The sequence below is a fragment of the Protopterus annectens genome, chromosome 16.part0 (assembly GCF_019279795.1).
Source record: "Protopterus annectens isolate FY-2018-M chromosome 16.part0, PAN1.0, whole genome shotgun sequence".
NCBI lineage: Eukaryota > Metazoa > Chordata > Ceratodontiformes > Protopteridae > Protopterus > Protopterus annectens.
The window spans coordinates 632,480,834-632,500,779 of NC_056750.1; the positions used below are offsets into that span (position 1 = coordinate 632,480,834).

A 19,946-nucleotide genomic window follows, 5' to 3' on the forward strand; every position below is an offset into this window, starting at 1 on the left:
TAAGACAATGAAGTCTAAGTACCCCTGCATTTAGTTCCTTTGTATAAAGGCCACAAGCTAATTTCCCCTTGGGACTTTATAACAGTTATAATGTAGTACTTGAGTTTAATGCACCCTTTGACACAGGCTGCTTTAATTAATCCATAGGTATGGCTTCAGTTTTATGTAGCACCATATCTCTGAAACAACATTTAATATAATTAAGTACGCATAAAGAATTATGACGGCACTTCCAATCGTAATTAAGTTGTATGTTCGAGACACAGATATCAAAAAATTCAACTCAAGAGTGGAGCAAAGTTTGAAACATGAATCTTGACATCCATGTTGAGATCATATAAGTGAGTTATAATTGGCAAAACCTGGTAATAATTCTTTGTAGTAGAAAAAAAATGTACACTTTATTCAGCTGCTCTTACTGTAACTGTGCTCTACCTGCTTTATTGCCTTATTATGCTTTGCTGTGTTATCTTAAGTATTCAAGTGCTCTTATTCTGCTGCATTTATTACTCCTTGTTAATAGCCTGATAAAATTTATTTGCTATTCTAAGCATCTTGGTTTTGGTTTTAGCACTTGTGTTTCAGGTCAGTTATTTTACATTTAAGAAGGTTTTTGTGGTCTGCTCTCTTGTGGACCCTTATCAAAATATTCTATCCATAAGTCCACCAAGTATTCAGAACACTATGTCTGGACAATTTCCATCAGTTTCTCCTGTCAGCCTGGTCGATATGGGCATACCGAGACAGTGTAGCAACTGCCTCACATTCACCGACAGCCCTCTTCTCCTAGCACATAATCCTTCTACTTGCGAGAAAGGGTCTATATTACGACGACAAAGGCTTAAATGTTCGAATCTGTAAAGGTCGACCTTAACAGATCGAACACTTAAACGTTCGAAGTTGTAAAAAAAAAAAAGGAAAGGGTTATAGCAGGGGGGCAATCCCCCCCGGGCCCCCCCACAAACCCCCCCGCTACTTAAATATACCAACTCCGAGATCGCACTTCAGTGAACTACAGTGCGGAAATGGGAAATTTCCCATTTCCTACACTGTAGAGCGATCTCGTAGTTGGCATATTTTAAGTAGCGGGGGGGGGGGGGGCAAGCTTAAACCCTTTAGTTTTTTTTGTTTTCAGTTGTAATTTTTTTTTTTAATTTTTAACGAAATTCGAACACTTAACTGTTCGATCTCTAAAGGTCGACCTTTAGAGATTCAAACATTTAAGCATTCATGGATCTAATATAGACCCGTGAGAAATACATCTATATCAGTAACCTGGAATCCATGCTCTCTCGTGCCACAGTCAGTACTCTGGCAAAGAGGAGATTGCCAGCACAAAAAACCACACCACCCACATCACATAGCCAAGCACAACATAAACCCACCTATGCAGAGGTCCTCAATAAAAAAACTTACCTAAACAGCAGAGATCTCCAAAAACACACACACAAATGTTCCACACACAACTAGGGCTGCCACCTTTTCAAATGGCCAAAATGGGACATTTTCGGGACACCCATCAGATTTTACAGGCCGACACATACCCACGGTCAGTACAAAGGATAGAACTTTACTTTTTTGCCTAAATGAAAGCTTATTCTTGTAGCAGTTTAGTTGCTTATTCTGTTTCTTGTGACATTTACGTATTTTACATACAGAAATAACTATTTTATGCAACTATTACATGAAATATGGGACATAATTATGTCCTACAGTCTCAGGACATTTGCCATTTTTAATATTTTTGGTCAGGACACAACTGCCCAAAAAGGGACTGTCCCTCGCAAAGTGGGACAGGTGGTAACCCTACATACAACACCAAACACATCACACACAGCAGACAACACACCAGTCTCTCACAAACACAGCCCATAAGGCAGAACAATAAACCAAACATACTAGTCATTGGTGACTCAGTTGTGAGACACACTGATGTCCCCTTCACCAGGCTCGACAAGGAGGTGGTCACGGGTCAGTTGACCGTTAGGTGCCAGAATCCACCACATCAGGCATGCACTTAAGTCTCTCCACAACACGTACAGGTATGACTCTGTCATTGTAAATATTGGTGTGAATGACTGGAGACATACCTCCCTGGACCATATGAAAAGATACATGACTGAGCTCTCAGAGTATGTGTCCCAGGCAGGTATGACCCTAGCCCTAAGCAGCATCCTACCTTCACCAAGAATGATACCAAAATACCAACAAAAAATAACTGACTTCAACAATTGGCTTAGTTTCTGGTGTCTTTCCAAGGGGATCCAGTATCTGTCTGCCTAGGATGACATGGTTGACAGCCCTCAATGCTTTGCCAGAGATGGCATCCACCTGTCATCCCTGGGATTCCAAATCCTGGCCAAGGATCTTGCCTCCCCCATTGTGCCTTTTTTAGGCTATGTCCCAAAGACAAATCTTCCAACATAAGAGATCTGTCAAAAAGCAAATTAAAGGTCATTCTGCTTAACGCTAGGAGCCTTAACCTGAAAATGCACAAAATGGAGGCTCTCCTCACACTGGAAAATGCTGATATCTGCGTGATCACTGAAACTTGGTTCAGAGCTGAGAAGAGCACTCCTGCCTTACCAGGCTATACCTCATTCCACACATTCCAACCCCAAAATGAGGTCAGGAAGACTAAGGGTGATGGTGTCTCTATCTTCATTAAGGACAGGCACATCTCCAGAGTGTCTTGCCAGTATGATTCACTGGAATTACTCCAGGTGCAACTGACAGCTGACAAGACACCCATCCAAGTTATAGCCAGCTATAGACCCCCCCCCTCCATGATTCAGGACACCAGCTCCTGCTACCTGGACCTACTTGACTCCATTAAGGTACCCCCCCCATACCCTGATCCTTGGTCACTTCAATTACCCCACCATAGACTGGATGAACTATGCCTGCACTAATACACTCACCCAATGATTCCTTGACTTCATCAATTCTAACACACTAGACCAGCTCGTCTCATCCCCTACAAGGGGAGATAACATTCTGGACTTGATTCTCACCAACATGGGTGACAGCTGCACCACTTCCATAGTATGTTCTTCCCTGGTGAGATCAGATCAGTCTGTCTCATTTGAAGTTTCTATCCCACCCAACCCTCCCTGCCCCCATCTGTAACCAGGCTAAAAAACTTCTCAAAAGCTGACTACAACCTCCTAAGGGAGCTGATCAGTAGCTTCACACCACTGCCCCCCTCAGAGGATGCAGACAACTATGCTGAACAGTACGCCAATGCAGTATACAAGCACCTGTACAACTGCATGGACTCAGCCATACCCAACAGAATTAAAACTTGCTCCTCAAGGAAACACAAACCTGTCTGGCGAACATCCTCTATCAACAGACTTTACAACAAAATGAAGAAACTGTTGTCCAAGGGTAAAAAGGAACAAATTCCAAATTGGAAAAACTCCCTCCTCAGCCTCAGCAAGCAAATTAGATCACTAATGAAAACCTCCAAAGCCTCCGAAACAAAGGAAAACCACAAAGCCTTCTTCAGTTACGTCAGGACCCTCCAAGGCAGAGCCCAAGTTTATCCCAAAATTAGTACTTAACGGTACCACTTTCACTGATCCTGTTGACTTAGCCAATGTGCTAGCAGATGGGTTCAGTGCAAACTTCACCCCCCTGTCCCCCCTGAAGGACCATTAGACATCCCCAAACTTGTCCCGCACCTCACATCTACGTAGATCAAGTGTTAAAGGTCCTATCCAAGGCAAACAACACAGCTTCTATGGGACCTGATAGTATCCCATGCTGTATATTCTGCACCATCTCCAGCAAGAACTAGCTTCGAAATTGAGCACTCTGTTCAACCACAGCCTAAATACAGGCTTCATTCCGGCAGAGTTGAGAACTGCCATTGTCATCCCCTTGCACAAAGGTGGTGCCACTACTGACCCTGGAAATTATCCCCCCATTAGCTTGACAAGTCTGACCTGTAAAGACATGGAGCGCATTATTATGGATCTTGTAAACAAGGACATAGGTAATCTGCAAGCACTTGGCCCCATCCAGTTCAGATTCGTCAAGGGCAGATCTTGCCTGTTGAACCTGGTTAACTTCTTTGAGACGGTCACCAAGGCCCTGGATGAGAGACGTCAGTACATACAACTTACCTTGACTTGGCCAAGGCCTTTGACACAATCCCCCCACTCGGGCATCATCAGAAAGCTAACACAACTTGGCATAAATCCCTAACTCATCAGGTGGATGGCCAACTGGTTCACAGATAGGACCCACAAGGTCAAAATAGGCACCCCCACCTCTGACAGCAGACCTGTCACTAGTGGTGTTCCCCAGGGATCTGCCATGGGACCCCAACTGATTGGCATCTACTTCAAAGAGGTCCAGGCAAAGACAAAAGGCCTGTGGCTGACCAAGTTTGTGGATGACTAAGTTGGGTGCTGTCACTGACTCCCCAAATGATGTTAATGTACTGCAATAGGGTCTCACAGCAACAAATGACTGGTGCCAAAGTCATGGCCTTAAGTTGAACACAAAAAATGTATTACCATACTAATCAACAAAAATACGGCTTCTACTGAGTACCACATCAACAGCAACACCCTAAACACACAAACTGTGGTGACAGGCCTGGGTACTCCGGTTGACAACAATCTCACATTCAACCACCATGTAGCAGCAGTGGTCAGAAACGCCTTTTACTTGATTCACCTCATAAGTAAAGGGATTGCATCCAGTAAAAAGGAAGTTATTACCTCTCTGTACTCCTCCCTCATTAGGCTAATAATGGAGTACAATGCCCCATTTGGTATGTACCTCTCCAAACACCTGCACCAACTGGAAAAGCCACAGAAATACCTCGCAAAGAGAATCCATGGCCTTCAACACCTGTCCTATGCGGACAGGCTCAAATCACTATCCCTCTACTCTGTATCATAAAGATTGCTCAGAGGTGATCTGTGTCTCACCTACAAGACAATATTGGACCCTGCCCTACTAGAGATGCTCATCATATCCGCAAGTCTAACTCCTCGCGCATTATCTGCTCAAAAGGCTTAAATCTAATATGCAACATCAACAAAACCTGCTGGAGAGACAGGTTTGTCTCCCAGATGCTGTCCCATCTCTGGAATAGACTTCCCATACATGTCAAATGGAGTACCTCGCTGACCCTCTTCAAGCGCAACCTTGATGAGTAGATGGGAAACCACAAATATGTCCCAGGGGTTCCACCTGTGTCCCTCACTGACAGGAGTGACAGGTGCTGAGTGAGGTTTCTTTTTTGGGGATAAACTTTTGGCTGGGCTTGTAAGGGCCACAGGGCCATTAGCCTACTAACCTCCTATGGCATTTTTTCTGCCTGAAAGTATTACTGAATACAGAAAAAAAAACTATAGGAGCACAAAGTGTGACACTTAGCAGTGTCTCACAGGTGACAGCAGCCAGAAGTGAAGTTCATCTCTGATCTTGTAAAAACTCTAACACATTTCAGACGGTCTCTCACGCACACACACACACACACACACACACACACATAGTGTAGCAGCCTGAAGTGTTTTACAGTTCTATAACCATTTTAGCTTCTCACTGCTGTTCTCTGGTAGCTGCTGCTTATGCTCTAGCACTGCACTTGAACTTAACCACATCTTAATAAAGTTGTTTTTCTCCTGAATGTGGAACATAATTCCAGTGCTCCATGTATTACATAAAACATTTTTTTTCAGCATAATGCGACCCCTGGGATGCATAAATAATCACTTAATGAATTATCACTACATTCAAATACCAGCCCTCTCCAAATAATCATAACCAAAAACAACTAGCATTGTTCACTACATACAGCAACAGCTGACAATCTTGCAATACATAATACTATTAATACAGTTCATGCCCAATATCTACCCCTGAACAAATCCCTACTTATAAAAGCGCTGCTATGGCTGGAAAAGCTGAAGCAAACCTCACTTTACACTTACCTTGAACTAGCAAGTTAACAAATGTAAAACTTAGAAAATAATATTCTCCCACCACATTATCTAAAAATATGTCACCTGAATGCAAGAAAAAATTGCAACAAAATACAAGAACTACATGCATGGATAGTGTTTTAGAAGTCCCATATTTTAGCAGCAACAATAACATGGCTAAACTCAACTATATCAGAGGAATCCATTCCCTTCCTGGTTATTATATGCTGCATCAGTCAAGCAAAAAGAGATGGAGGCCCAGTAAAACTGCTTTCAAACAATTTATGGTTTTAATTCCTTGATGAATTAATACCACTTTTTGACAGATCTGAGCAGTTATTGACTTCCTGTCAGTTAAATACAAATCAAGATTTAGATGTAGTAATTATACACATCTGACTTAATCATATTACAAAAAAAAACAGACATTTTAGAGAACATTCTCTCCGGGACAACCTTAAACAAGGCACAATAGTCTTCGGGAATGTTAACAAATGACTTGACAAAAGTAATTTCCCAACAATGACAAATGCTGAACTACCTATAATTAACTTTTTTGGATTAACAACTACTATCTGAACCTTCTAGACTCAACATGTGCTAGGAACAACACACTAGATTTGGTACCAACCATAATCATCACTACATGTTTTGCTTATGGCACTTAAGTGATCATCATCCCACGTCCGTAATTTGAAAACAAATTAAAATACAAAAATATCAACATATGCCTAGACAAGACAAAAAATTCTTCAGTTCAACACTTAACTATCCACTCCAATAATGTAACTGTAAACCACTAAATACCCATCTATGAAGCAGTTGGCTGTTTTAATCAGTCATTCCTAAACAGTGCTAATACCATAACACCCCTGCATAAAAAGAAAAATAAAAAATTCACTAGTACCCAGGCTAACCAAAAAAATTAAGCAAATGGATTATAATCAGAAATAAAACCTATAACATGGGAAAAAGCAATCTCTAACAGTATTTCAAAACGTTGTCACTGTTAACATTCCCTAACACTGCTGTGCATCTTCAAAACTAAGTAAAGTACACCGATAGAGAAATGAAAATCTACTTTAATGAACTACAACCCTCTACAGCAAACACTGACCCCACCATTATACCTCAACTAACCCCCTTCAACTTGACTCAAACTACAAAGCAGCTTGCAAAACTGACACACTGCAGTCTCACTACCAAATCAGTATAGTATACTATTACACAAAATACAGAAATTAACTAACTTTTCTATTAACAACTAACTTTTCCATCAAACATAGTTCCATGAATATAACAAGAACTTACTTTAAAACTGAAAACTACTATTTTAGCCTCTGAAAACATTCCACCAGAATATCTTCTCATAGACACCAATATGTTTTTTTACCCGACAAGAATTCTTGCAAAGAGTTCTATAAAAGAAGAAGAACCACAGCTATGGGAACACACTATCCATAAAGGTAGAAAACACCACAGCTTTATCAACTTTAGATCTGATTTTTTTTAATACATTTTCAATTATTTTTAGGTGCGAGTTATTAAAGCTGTGGGTCAAAATCATTCAATAACAAAAAAACTGTCACCAAGTCAGCAAAGTTTTCATCTGGGCTTCAGTACTATACTACTATCATTTCTAAACTCATTATTTATTTATTTTTATTTAACATTTGTTCACCCGGAAAGTACGACTTGGAACGAGCCAATTTTCAGCGGAGACCTGGGGAGAAATGCTCCAGATGCATGTCTTTGTTGTTGCTCTTCTTCTTCTTTCGGCTTTTCCCAGTTAGGGATCGCCACAGCAGAACTCCGGTCCGCTAATGACTGGCAGTAGATTTTTATGGTGTCGAGGTGCCAGCCCGACTCCCAACCTTCAACGAAGGCACGCCCATTCACGCATGCCTTTCAAATGCCACTCTACCACGGGGAGGACATGCAGACTCCACACAAAAGGCGCTCCAGCTGAGAATCGAATGGGAAAACCTCTTGCTGTGTGGTGACAACGCTACCACTGCACCACCGCGGCTTACAGACGCGTGTCTTTGTAATGTCATTAAATACCCACTTAAAAAACAGGCAACTTCTGTATTTTAAACCTAACAAAAGTGTTTAATACAGTATTGCATAACCTACTTGTAAGAAGGCTTGCTAAACTTGAGAAGAGCTACACAACAAATCTTGGCTGAAGAGCTACCACTATGACAGATCCATCCAGCCACAACCCCTTTTTCTCCACTTTTGCACATGGATTCGGGGTGTCACTTCAATAGTGACAACCACCTAGAGCCAAGGTTTACAGCGCCAGGTGGCTACCCCTGCCACGGTAGTTCTACACCACATACTCGCATGCGCACTCACACCTATGGCCAATTTAGAATGTCAAATCCACCTACTGCATGTCTTTGGAATGTGGGAGGAAATGGTACACCCAGAGGAAACCCACGTGAACACAAGGAGGACATGCAGACTCTGCACAGAAGGCACCCCAGCCAAGAATCGAACTGGGGAACCTCTTACTGTGAGGCAACAATGCTATCCGCTGTACCACTGTGCAGATCTCAATCAGTAAAATGGAAAGACATTCACTCATTCTTCCATTCCATTGCCATAAGAGTTTCACAAGGATCTATTATTGGCCCCTTCTATTTAACATAGTTATCCATGCCAAGTACATAACAGTAGGAAAAGCTACATTTGAAAACAGATTATTAAGCATTAATCATCTCAGTTGAGACTCAGACTCCGCTCCAAAAAACACAATATGCAACATGTCTTTAACAAACTTGAAGCATGGCTAAACAAATTACAGCTAATTCTGAAGCCTAAGGAAACCAAACATATGATCTTTTCTTGTAATACAAACCACAAAAAGAAATTTACTTTTAGTATCACACCTATAAACAACACTGCTAATGAACATGTAAGCCAAACCAAAATGTTAGGGAGAAATTTTAGATCAATCAGCATATTAACTACATGAAGCTAGCCAACGAGCTCTGTGAACATTGGTTCTAGATGATTATTACTGCTGATGTGATACTCCTACCTATGTGTAAAAATGAGAAAAAAGGGATCGTAGATGGATAGATTGCCTACATAGTTGCTAAAACCAATCAATAACTAGTCATTATATAGAAACCCATCAATAACTAGTCATGGCATATAAAATAAAACCATACCCATGACAAAAAGCACAGTTTCAGCCAGCACTCACTCTCTTACATCTTACCATCCAATGTGGCTCATACATCCTAATATTAATAAATTTTCACCTACCCAAACTTGAGATACTTTTAATCACTAAACTTCCTTCCAAACTACCGAACGGAATGCACCAATGTATGGATAATATCCAGTGGTTAGAACAGTATGTCCTGAAAATCTCTCAAGTCACAATCACTAGCAACATTCTAAACACTCAAATGACCAGTAATCCGTGAACTTATCAGCAGATATAACCCTAACAAAGAAATCCAGTCACAACTCTATAACCTCATACTAAACTCTAAATCCAATAATCGCCATGGATATGCCTTGTACTCAAGCTGCACGGCAAAACTGTGGAACTTAATTCCTCCCAAAGAACAGAAACAAACCTGAAACTATTCCTATAGAAATTAAAATCTCATTCAGTTACTACTTGGATCTGCCTTGGTCTAAAACAGTCAACACCCAAAACTAGCCACCTAACTTATTGTTAATCTTCTCTAATAAATATATAGATGTTCACCGTGTTACCCTGCTGCAGTCATCACACTAGGGTTATCTTGTCGTCAGGCGGTCCCACAGTTGGCCTGAATTCCAAAGTCTTGGTCTGGCGTCGGTTGCTGTCGCTTCTTCCCTGAAGTCAGTGCGCCAGGGGTATATATAATGCATCCAACGCCATTTTCCTCAGTCTTTCTTGCTGCGCGGTGCCCGAAGCAGAAGCAGTTCGCAAGTGCCGGTCGGCCGACTCCTGAGATTTTCGAAGTCGAATTTCAGATCCGAAGTCTTCAATAAAGCTAAGTACCCCGTTGGGGAAACTTTTCTTGCCTCAGACCGATGTCAGAAAAAGTTAACAACTGTATTTCTTGTGGGAAGCAAATACCTCATAAGGATTCTCATTCTTACTGTATACCTTGCCTAGGCCCAGACCACAACGTCACTGGTTGTCGCTTTTGTGCTAGGTTCAATAAGCGTACTATAAAAAGACGCTTTGATTTCGCAGGACACTACTTTGGTAGAAAATTTAACTACACAATGCCGGAGCAACCGACTACAGGCGTGCACAAAAAATGCAAGGATAAGGACAGGCAGCCTAGACCCTAGCCAGAATCTAAGGTCTCGGCTGGGCCTGTCTCTGGTTCACCAGTTTTCAGTGAGGCTCCTACGCAGCCCCTGGCTACCGCAGATTTGGAACCAGAGACCGCTTCGGAGCCTTTGGTGGAGAGTACTAGGCCGACGCAGCCATTTTGTTTAGCCCCTACCGACGACATTACAGAAAGAGATGTCGGTGCTGCAGAAACACCTTCGGTTTCTGAAGGCGTCTTCAGACCGACGACGCTCACCATAAAAACGTATGCTAGGCTTAAGACTCCTATTAAACCAAAAAAAACTGCACTTCAGTCTCCAGTTCAAGGCCCCATGCCTAAGAAACAGATGCTTAAAATGGCGGAAGATTTGATCTCTTTAATCAGGGGTTCCCAACCCCCCCCCCAACAAAAGGCCTAGACAAGAGGAAGATTATGTCTCCTCTTATCAAGTGTCTATTTCCTCAGGCTCCTCTGAGGACCAAGATTACTCTTTTCCCCCTTATGAAGATTCTGATGCTGAGGATTCCATTCCCTCAGCTTCTCCCCCTGAAGACTACTCCTTTGGGGAAACTTTACACACTATGAGGGAACATTTTCACTGGGCAGGTCAGGACTACTCTGACTCAAAGAAAAGGCTCAGAGAGTTTCTTTTACTCCCCCAGCACAGACCACTTGCCATCCCCCCAATTTTAGATATTGTGGATGAAGTTTACTTAGAATCTAGTTTGAATCCAGATTATCTGCCTCCTGCTCGAGCCAAACCAGACAGATATTATAGAGTGCCTGACTCCCACAAATTCCTTTATAAAAGCCCTGCTGCTGATCCAGAGACTACCTCCCAGGGTCCCAAAGGGGCTAAGGCTTCTATGGCAAAAAATCCTGTACCGTCTGAAAGGGACTCCAGAGCACTAGACAGGTGGGGGGAAAAGGTTTACACCTCAGCCACTCTAGCAATGAGAGCACTAAATTGTCAATTTCACATGCTAAAATATCAGCAATTTCTAATGTCTCGGTTAAGACAAAAAATGAGCACACTCCCTCAACAGTCTGAATTGAAAGAAATGCAGGATCTGTTGCATGCAACTGAACAGGTGGGCAAACATACTTTACAATGTGGGTTTGATTCTTTAGAGGCTTCCTGCAGAGCAGTTGTCACTGGGTCTGTTATACGTAGGCATGCTTGGTTAAAGGAACAAACTCTGCCTGATCATGTTAAAGCAAAGCTTCTAGATGCTCCCTTACAGCAGGATGTCCTATTTGGAGTTAAAGCAGAAGAAGTCTTAGAGAAAATGAAGGATAAGGCAAAATCTATGCAGACAGTCAAAGATTTTCTACAGGTACAGCCCCCTCGCTTCAGCAGAAATTGGCCAACAAAAAATTGGTCCTTTCCAGCTACTGTCAGACCACAGAGGGGTAAATACAGACGCCCAAGAGGCAGAGGGCAACCGCAAGCCCAATACAAACCTCGACAATGGGGCACTGCAACACAGAAGGGAGGAGAAGACAGGCCCCACACTACTAGAAGGCAAACTCAATGACTTACACCTCATATGGCCAAGCAACACTCTCATGCAGCTCCCTTGGGAGGAAAACTAGCACTTTTTTCAGACAACTGGCACATCGTCACAAAGGACAAATGGGTCCTAGACATAATTTCACAAGGATACAGATTCCATTTCCACACCTTGCCAACGAAAAGAGGAATGCCAAACCTGCCACAAAATCAATGGGCAGAGGCACAAAAACAAATTACAGCTCTCATGGACATGAGAGCCATTCAACTGGTATCTACACGGGAGCAAGGCCAAGGATTTTACTCAAGACTCTTTCTAGTTCCCAGAAAGGACAATGCCTGGAAACCAATTCTGGACCTTTCAATTCTAAACACCTTCTTACAAGTACCCAAATTCAAGATGCTAACACTACAGCAGCTTCTTCCCATGTTGGGCAAGAAAGCATGGCTAGTAACATTGGACCTCAAGGAGGCATACCTGCATGTCCCTATCAGACAAAGTTGCAGAAGATATCTCCGTTTCATTGCAGGTTCAACCCATTACTAATTATCTGCACTGCCCTTTGGCTTATCCACTGCGTCCAGGGTCTTCAGAAAATGCCTGGCACCAGTAATTGCATACTGCAGACAAAGAGGTATTCAAATATACCCATACCCGGACAAATGCCTCATCCAAGCAGAAAGCAAGGACATCCTCTTACAACATCTGGCTTTTGTAAAACATCTTCTAAGTTGCCTGGGGTACACAGTAAACGAAAAGAAATCAAAACTAGTACCCTCACAAAATATGACATTCCTGGGTGCCAGCTTGAATACAACGGCCCAGAAGGCTTATCTGACGCCAGACAAACAACTACAACTGACTCAATATTTCAAAACAATGGCAACAAAGACCCAACTCCCTGCAAGAAAAATTCTGCAGGCCTTGGGCTTCATGGCATCTTGCATACTACTAATATCATTTGCAAAGCTGCATATGACGAAATTACAGTGGTACCTAAAAAGCGTATGGTCTCAACACAGCCACAGCTTGGACACAATGATATCTCTCATTCCCTGCCTTCAATAAGAGTTTCTATGGTGGTCACAGGCATGTCACCTCAACAAGGGTCAGCCTTTCACCTTGCCCCCAGCCAGGCAAACTATGACAACAGATGCATCGGACTATGCCTGGGGGGCACACATGGCAGGACAGTGCGTTCAAGGCATATGGACTGCAGATCAAAGGAATCTGCGCATCAATCAAAAAGAGATGCTAGCTGTACAGAATGCTCTGACAGCCTTCAAGAACCTATTACATCCAGGACAACTTACAATAAGGAGAAGGACAACACCACAGTAATGTGGTACATAAACAAACAAGGGGGTACACACTCCTACCCTCCATGCAGGCAAGCAATGACCTTGTGGAACACAGCACTGGCTTACCAAGTTCAGTTACAAACTCAATTCCTGCCAGGAAAAAAGAACACATTGGCAGACGACCTCAGCAGAAACATCATGGATCCCCACGAGTGGAAACTGGATCCACAAGTATTTGCAATGATAACTCAAAAATGGGGCCTTCCAGACATAGACCTGTTTGCCAGCCCCCAAAACTATCAGCTAACAAAATTTTGTACAAGGACACTTCACCATCAAGCTTGGAAAGTGGACGCACTCTCATTCAGTTGGAAAAACCTGACAGTATATGCCTTCCCTCCATTGCCACTTCTCACAAAGGTGCTTCTGAAAGTCAGAAAGGAGAGACCACGACTGATACTCATAGCCCCAGACTGGCCATGCCAGCACTGGTACCCACTATTAAGGAATATGGCCCAGGGCCCACCTTGGATTTTACCACAAATTGCCCATTTGCTCACACAGCAAAACAATTAGATTCTACACAGCCAGCTCAAAACCTTAAATTTGGCGGCATGGAAAATCACCTAAGCATCAAGCCAGCTCCTCTTCCTCAAGCAGTTATGGATGTTATTCTGGAAGCTAGGAGGCCCAGCACTAGGAAGGCCTACTCGTACAAATGGAAAAGGTTTTGCGCCTGGAACCAAGCTAAAGGCCAAAATACCCTTCAGCCTCATATGCCTCAGATTCTACAGTATTTAACTGAGATGTTGCACAAAGGACTTTCTTTTTCTTCCATTAAAATCCACCCATCAGCTATTTCAGCCCACTACAACACGGATCCACCCTTATTTTCACATCCACTTCTAAGGCAGTTCGTCAGAGGGGCAAAAAACATTAGGCCCCCCAGGAGAGCACCTACACCAACATGGGACCTCAATTTTGTTCTGGAAAAACTTACGCTACCTCCCTTTGAACCAGCTTTCTCTGCTGATCTAAAGTTTTTATCATGGAAAACTGCCCTGCTGCTAGCAATAACTTCAGCCAGAAGAGTCTCAGAGCTGCAGGCACTAATGGCAGTGGAACCTTTCCTCATTTTCCATCAAGACAGAGTTTCTCTACGAACTAATCCTTCCTTCATGCCTAAGGTGGTATCCAGTGTGGCTTTAAATCAAACCATCCACTTACCCACCTTCTTTCCAAATCCACAGAACAAAGGAGAAAGACTCCTGCATTCCTTGGACATTCACAGACAACTTCGTTACTACTTGGATAAAACTAAGTTTTCAGAAAATCTGACCAGCTCTTTGTATCCTATGCTACAGCTTCGCAAAGGAAGGCTATATCAAAACAAACCATTTCCAAATGGATAGGACATTGCATTCATTTTTGCTATACCCATCATGGAAAACCAGTTCCTGCTACCATAAGGCCCCACTCTACCAGAGCAACAGCTACATCTACAGCCTTCCTCAGGGGGGTCCCAACCACTGAGATTTTGTAAGCTGCAACTTGGAGTTCAGTACACACCTTCACCAAACACTACCACTTACCACTTTACTCTAAGACTAGAGCTGGCTTCGCCACTGCAGTTCTGCAGGGCTTTCTAGCCTCCTCTAACCCTCTTTGACTCCTCGTCCCATCCTTAGTTTTGGGATTCTACCCAAGTGTGATGACTGCAGCAGGGTAACACGATGAACATAGTACAGTTTTGTACCTATCATAAATGTAGATGTTCGAGTGTACACCCTGCTGCAGTCCAGGTTACCCTCCCTCCATCCCCTCTGATCTAACTGCTAAATCTTTACAATACCTTCCTGATGTATTTGCTTATAGCTGGAGGGATGTTGTGTTTGTGCTAAATTTCTTAAATTGGTACTAATTACTGACCACCTTTTTGGGAGCACCTGGCATCTGAGGCAAGAAAAACTGAAGAAAATGGCGTCGGATGCATTATATATACCCCTGGCGCACTGACGTCAGGGAAGAAGCGACAGCAACCAACGCCGGACCAAGACTTTGGAATTCAGGCTGACTGCGGGACCGCCTGACGACAAGATAACCCAAGTGTGATGACTGCAGCAGGGTGTACACTCGAACATCTACATTTATGGTAGGTACAAAACTGTACTTTTCAGCTGCATACATCTAGTCATAATCCTCACTCCTCACCCATCATCTACCTCTCCCTACTTCTTCATAAATGTCTCCAACAAACTCTCTCCTCTCTTCTTTTACATATATTCAACTACTCAAACTTCCACTAAACCTGTAAACCTTCTACCTTAATGCTTCTTTTACTTTATAACTTCTCATTTTCATATCTAAGTAAAATGTTTTGAACATGTACTGTTATAATACTTTGTGTCTGCGCTGCATTTTATTCTTGTTTTCAATGTAAATGCATTTTTCTTTTTATAATGGTTACTGTTCGAGCTTTGACCTGCTAACATTGTCCAACAAATGCATTCCATTTCTTTTACTGTCCTGTTTATAATTATGGGGGCTGAATAAACATGGGAGAGATTTAGAAAAAAATTGTATTCTGACCGCAAACTACCAACCCATACTTACTTGTAAAACAGCAACTGAGAAATGAAGGAAAGATTCAACATCCCAGAGACCGTTTGGCAGACAAGTTTGTATTACGTTTAACAAAGAAGGCAACTGCCCAGTAGTAAGTGCTTAAGAAAAATCAGGATCTTTACTAGTCTTCAGCAAGCATCATCAACAGTACAAACTGTTAACCCAAACATAATCAGAAAAGAATTGCACATTTGTGAGCATTTCATCCCAGACATTTTATAATTTGCTACCATATGCACAGACTATGTCAAAGACAACTTAATCTTGATGAATTAAAGCTGGGAGTAGAATAGTGGTCAAGTCTAAGAGACAGCTACATATAACACATAGCTAAAATACAAAACACATGTCTAGCAAACAGTAATAATTAAAGTATAATGTTGTGGTTCACTATTGTACATATTTTACTACTGCACATATTCCGTACTAGTTTCACTCATAACAGACAGCCTACAAGCTGATTAATATGAAAGGATACTCTAATGTGAGGAAGCACAGCAGCCCAATTTACACAAGCATACTTCTGCAAGTCATTCACACCACTGGATTAATAGTATAACGGATGGGCCAGTAAAAACATTTGGTTATTCACATGTTAAGTCCTCATACTAGACATAGCTTAGACAAAAATATGAAATGGCACTGCATGCTCTGTGTACAGACTCTATGGAATTAATCAATCCACTAATTGCGGGGACTAAATGCAAATTAACAGTTCCCATTCTACACTGTATACAATAAGCAAAAGAAGTAAATGTTGTAAATTAAGTACCTAAACACAGAACAAAAAAATAAGGTATGAGCACAGTGAAGTCACAAACCTGACACTTTACAGGAAAATGCAAAGACTATGATGTCATCAAATGGCCACGTATACTCCGAATGTGGTGGATAAAAGGTAAGATTACGACTACTTTCTTTACGTAAGTTAATCAGAAAAGTAGAGTGAACCATTGGTACAGCAAAACAGCCTCTTCGTTGGCGATTCTTTGTGGGGAAGTACTCAGCAGTTCTGCGATAATAGCCCTTTAACCAAAAAAAAAAAAAAACATTTAAAATTTGAATAAACATTCAACTTGCAAAGATTTACTTTTTTTCTAATACATAAAATTTACTAGAATAATTTAATTACAATTGTTGGTGTTTATTTTTGATTCTCCTTTGCCACTGCAGCACTGACCTACTGTGTCAGATCCATTAACACTCCTCATACCTTGAAGGAGCATTTCCCCATTATGCTGAGTTTGCTTGGGGGTTAATGAAATATTGCAGCTATTCATGCATAATCAACATGCTTATATTAACAGGAACACAAGTATTTGCATTTCTTTTAATAACATCATGACTGCTTTGAATACAGGAGTACAAAGATGTCGTCACACGTGTTGATTTTTCTAATTTGATAACATCTGCCAACAGAAGCCAAGGCATAAAAGATAACACTCTTGGGGCTGTCTGGTCAGCTAATAAGGTGAACAGTTAAATGGATACATGACAAACACAATAGCTAGAATACTGAATAGCATGGGCTAAGACAGAATATTCTCCCGCAGGGCTCAGTATTAGGTACCTACGTTTTCAAATACAGGTACTATGGACTTGACCTTAAGTAACAAAACAGATTATACTAATGTAGGAAAAATAACTTGCAGTAAGAACTGTGGTTTACAGTAATGTGTGGAGCAATAAAACAAAAGCCTACATTAAGCTGAGAACCAGTGTTAATAAAACTAAAATTAATGTAGGAAAATTAAAATCAAATTGACTTACACAATAGGTAATAAAAGATGCTAAAGTCCTTACATATCTTGGAGTCATAGTAAATCCTAATCTGTCATTTGACTACTACATCAATGAATTGTGTACAAGTAGCATGACTGAATGAAATGCTGATAACCCTAGAAATCTTCATTTTGAATTTTTTAGTTTTGCAAAATCTGGGTTCAGTTTGGTAACACTCTGGTCACTGTCATGGTTCAAGCTTTAAAATCCTGAAAGCTGGCATCAATTAATATGTAACCAACAGGGGTTACAGCATCACAATCTCCTCTACTGATCACTGAATTACTATCCAAGGGGCAACTGGTCTTAAAAGCCAAGGGCCACTGTGCATTACTGCTGCAGTTTATGAATAGTATGTGCCACACCCAAATACATTTTACAATCAGCAACTGCAGGCAACAGCTATAAATCACTAGATTTCCAGGACTTCACTCATCGTGCTCTCAGCTCAACAACTTCGAATGATGTTTTACCAACAGTAGGAAAAGCTATAAAAGCTTGCAGACAGTGAGAGAGTTCCCAAACTTGATATGCCTAATAAAGAATTTTTAGCTCAAAAGGGCAGAGTACGAGTTCTTTTTGCAGAGCAGAGTTTCAAGTCAAGCCGAAGCTCCAAGGACTGACCCCAGTAACCTCATAGGGGATCTACTCACCGAAGCAAAGCACCAATCACGTACAAGTCTATGAAAACTCTCATTGTCTGCAAGTTGTTTTCTTTTTTTTTTTTGTTAGCAATTTATGAACCTTTTCCTCAGCAACCTTCTAGGAAGCTGAGATGACACTTGCAACAGCAGATATGGGCAGCACACTCATTTCAAGAGTAAGAAAACCTGGTGTGTGCATACACACAGTCCTTCCCAAGTGCAATGGTCCTTTTTCTGTCTTCATGGTAAGTCACTGCAGCAAGCTAGACCAACATTGTACACAAAGAACCCAACTAGTATTCACTATTAAAATAAGCAAACTGTAATAAAATTGTTTGATAACTACAACTTAAGCAGTCACTATTCCTAAGATATAAATTCACTAAGATCAGAGACTCCCCTTATATACTATTAAATAAACTATCAGTCACAAACTCCTGAAACTGAATACTAAAATACTGCAAATGGATAAAAATAAACACTTGCAAAGAGAAGAGGAGAAAATAAAAATAAAAATTTAAAACCGATACATGGCATTTAGAAAAACATTGTCTAGAGCTATTTTGGTCTTACTACTAACCACCAACTAAAAATATTTAATGTATTCTATCTGAATCTGATTTTTAAAGGCATTCAGTGGTTGTACACGGTTTACCTTCATAGTGGCGCTCTCAAAAAGGTCGACCCCGTTTACATTCGCACCGAAGTGCGAATGTCCCAGACGAAAACCACATATGAGAACAGCTAAATCTCGCCCCCTTTTGACCCATGGTAGCACTGATGTGGAGGTGTAGCGTGGCCGGAAATGTTGAAATTCGACATTTTAGAAGTTTCACGGATTCTATTTCACGGAAATGGGTTGATGATGTGGTCGATCATATGTGATCGGTGACATGAAGGTAAACCGTTGTACACATCATATAACCATAGATGAGCAAGGTTAACTGCCCTTAAGGACCATTCTAAGCTAGCAAATAAACCAAGGTCAGAATCAAACACTGTACCTTGTATCTGTGAGGTGAACACCTTAACCACTATTCCAAACCCTTCCACATCACAAACAATGCAACCCATATGTAAGCTCTCAATCCAAAAATCATCTGTGCACCATGTTGAAAGAAAATTCTAATTGATACTTAGCATTTGCTAATTGATTAGCAGTTTTGCATTTCTTGTGATTTAGATTTTAAATTAAACCTTCAGGTTTGTACAGCCACTTAAGAGGAAGTTGCAGTATACTTACTGTAATTCTTAAAAAATGTAAAAACTTTTGTCAATGTGTGTTATGTGTGTCTGCACACATGAGTGTGCATGCATGCGAGCCTTACTGCCCAAGAGCAGTTTCAAATGGAAAATAAAGTTATTTGTGACTTTGACAAATGGCTTACTGGAAGGGTAGCTACATTTAGCAAAACATTTTGTTACTTTTTTAGTTCTGAAAAAATACACACAATTGTCTTACCCGAGTACAGCTCCTCTGCATTTTGCACGTTTACTGTATCTTTAATAAAAGGCAGCTGTAAGTTTTTCACAGCTTGTTAAAACCACCATATAAGGAAAGGCACAAAGACTTGGAGATAAAGTTGGAAAATATTACAGGTTTGCACTATTCTGACGATAAAAAATACTGTATTTTTTTTATTTGAGTTATAGAAAAATCTGTAATGACCTTATCAATGTTTACAATGTACACCTCAACAAATGTATTTTTGAATTTATGGGCTTGAATAGGAGATTTACTATTAACTCTTTACAATTAAAACAAATCTTAAGTAGGAACAAAAAATCGACACCATCATACTTGGAGAGAGGGAATTTAAACTCCAGCTTTACTCCGTCG

General features: G+C 41.2%; 1 protein-coding gene across 1 annotated transcript in view; it reads right to left on the reverse strand.

Annotated features, from left to right (window-relative positions):
- LOC122790939 (probable inactive glycosyltransferase 25 family member 3) overlaps positions 1-19,946 on the reverse strand; it is a 598,803-nt gene that overhangs the window by 494,447 nt on the left and 84,410 nt on the right. The window contains exon 5 of the mRNA XM_044058643.1: positions 16,502-16,706. Coding sequence (XP_043914578.1) covers positions 16,502-16,706 — 205 coding nt within the window. The remainder of the gene's footprint in view (positions 1-16,501; positions 16,707-19,946) is intronic.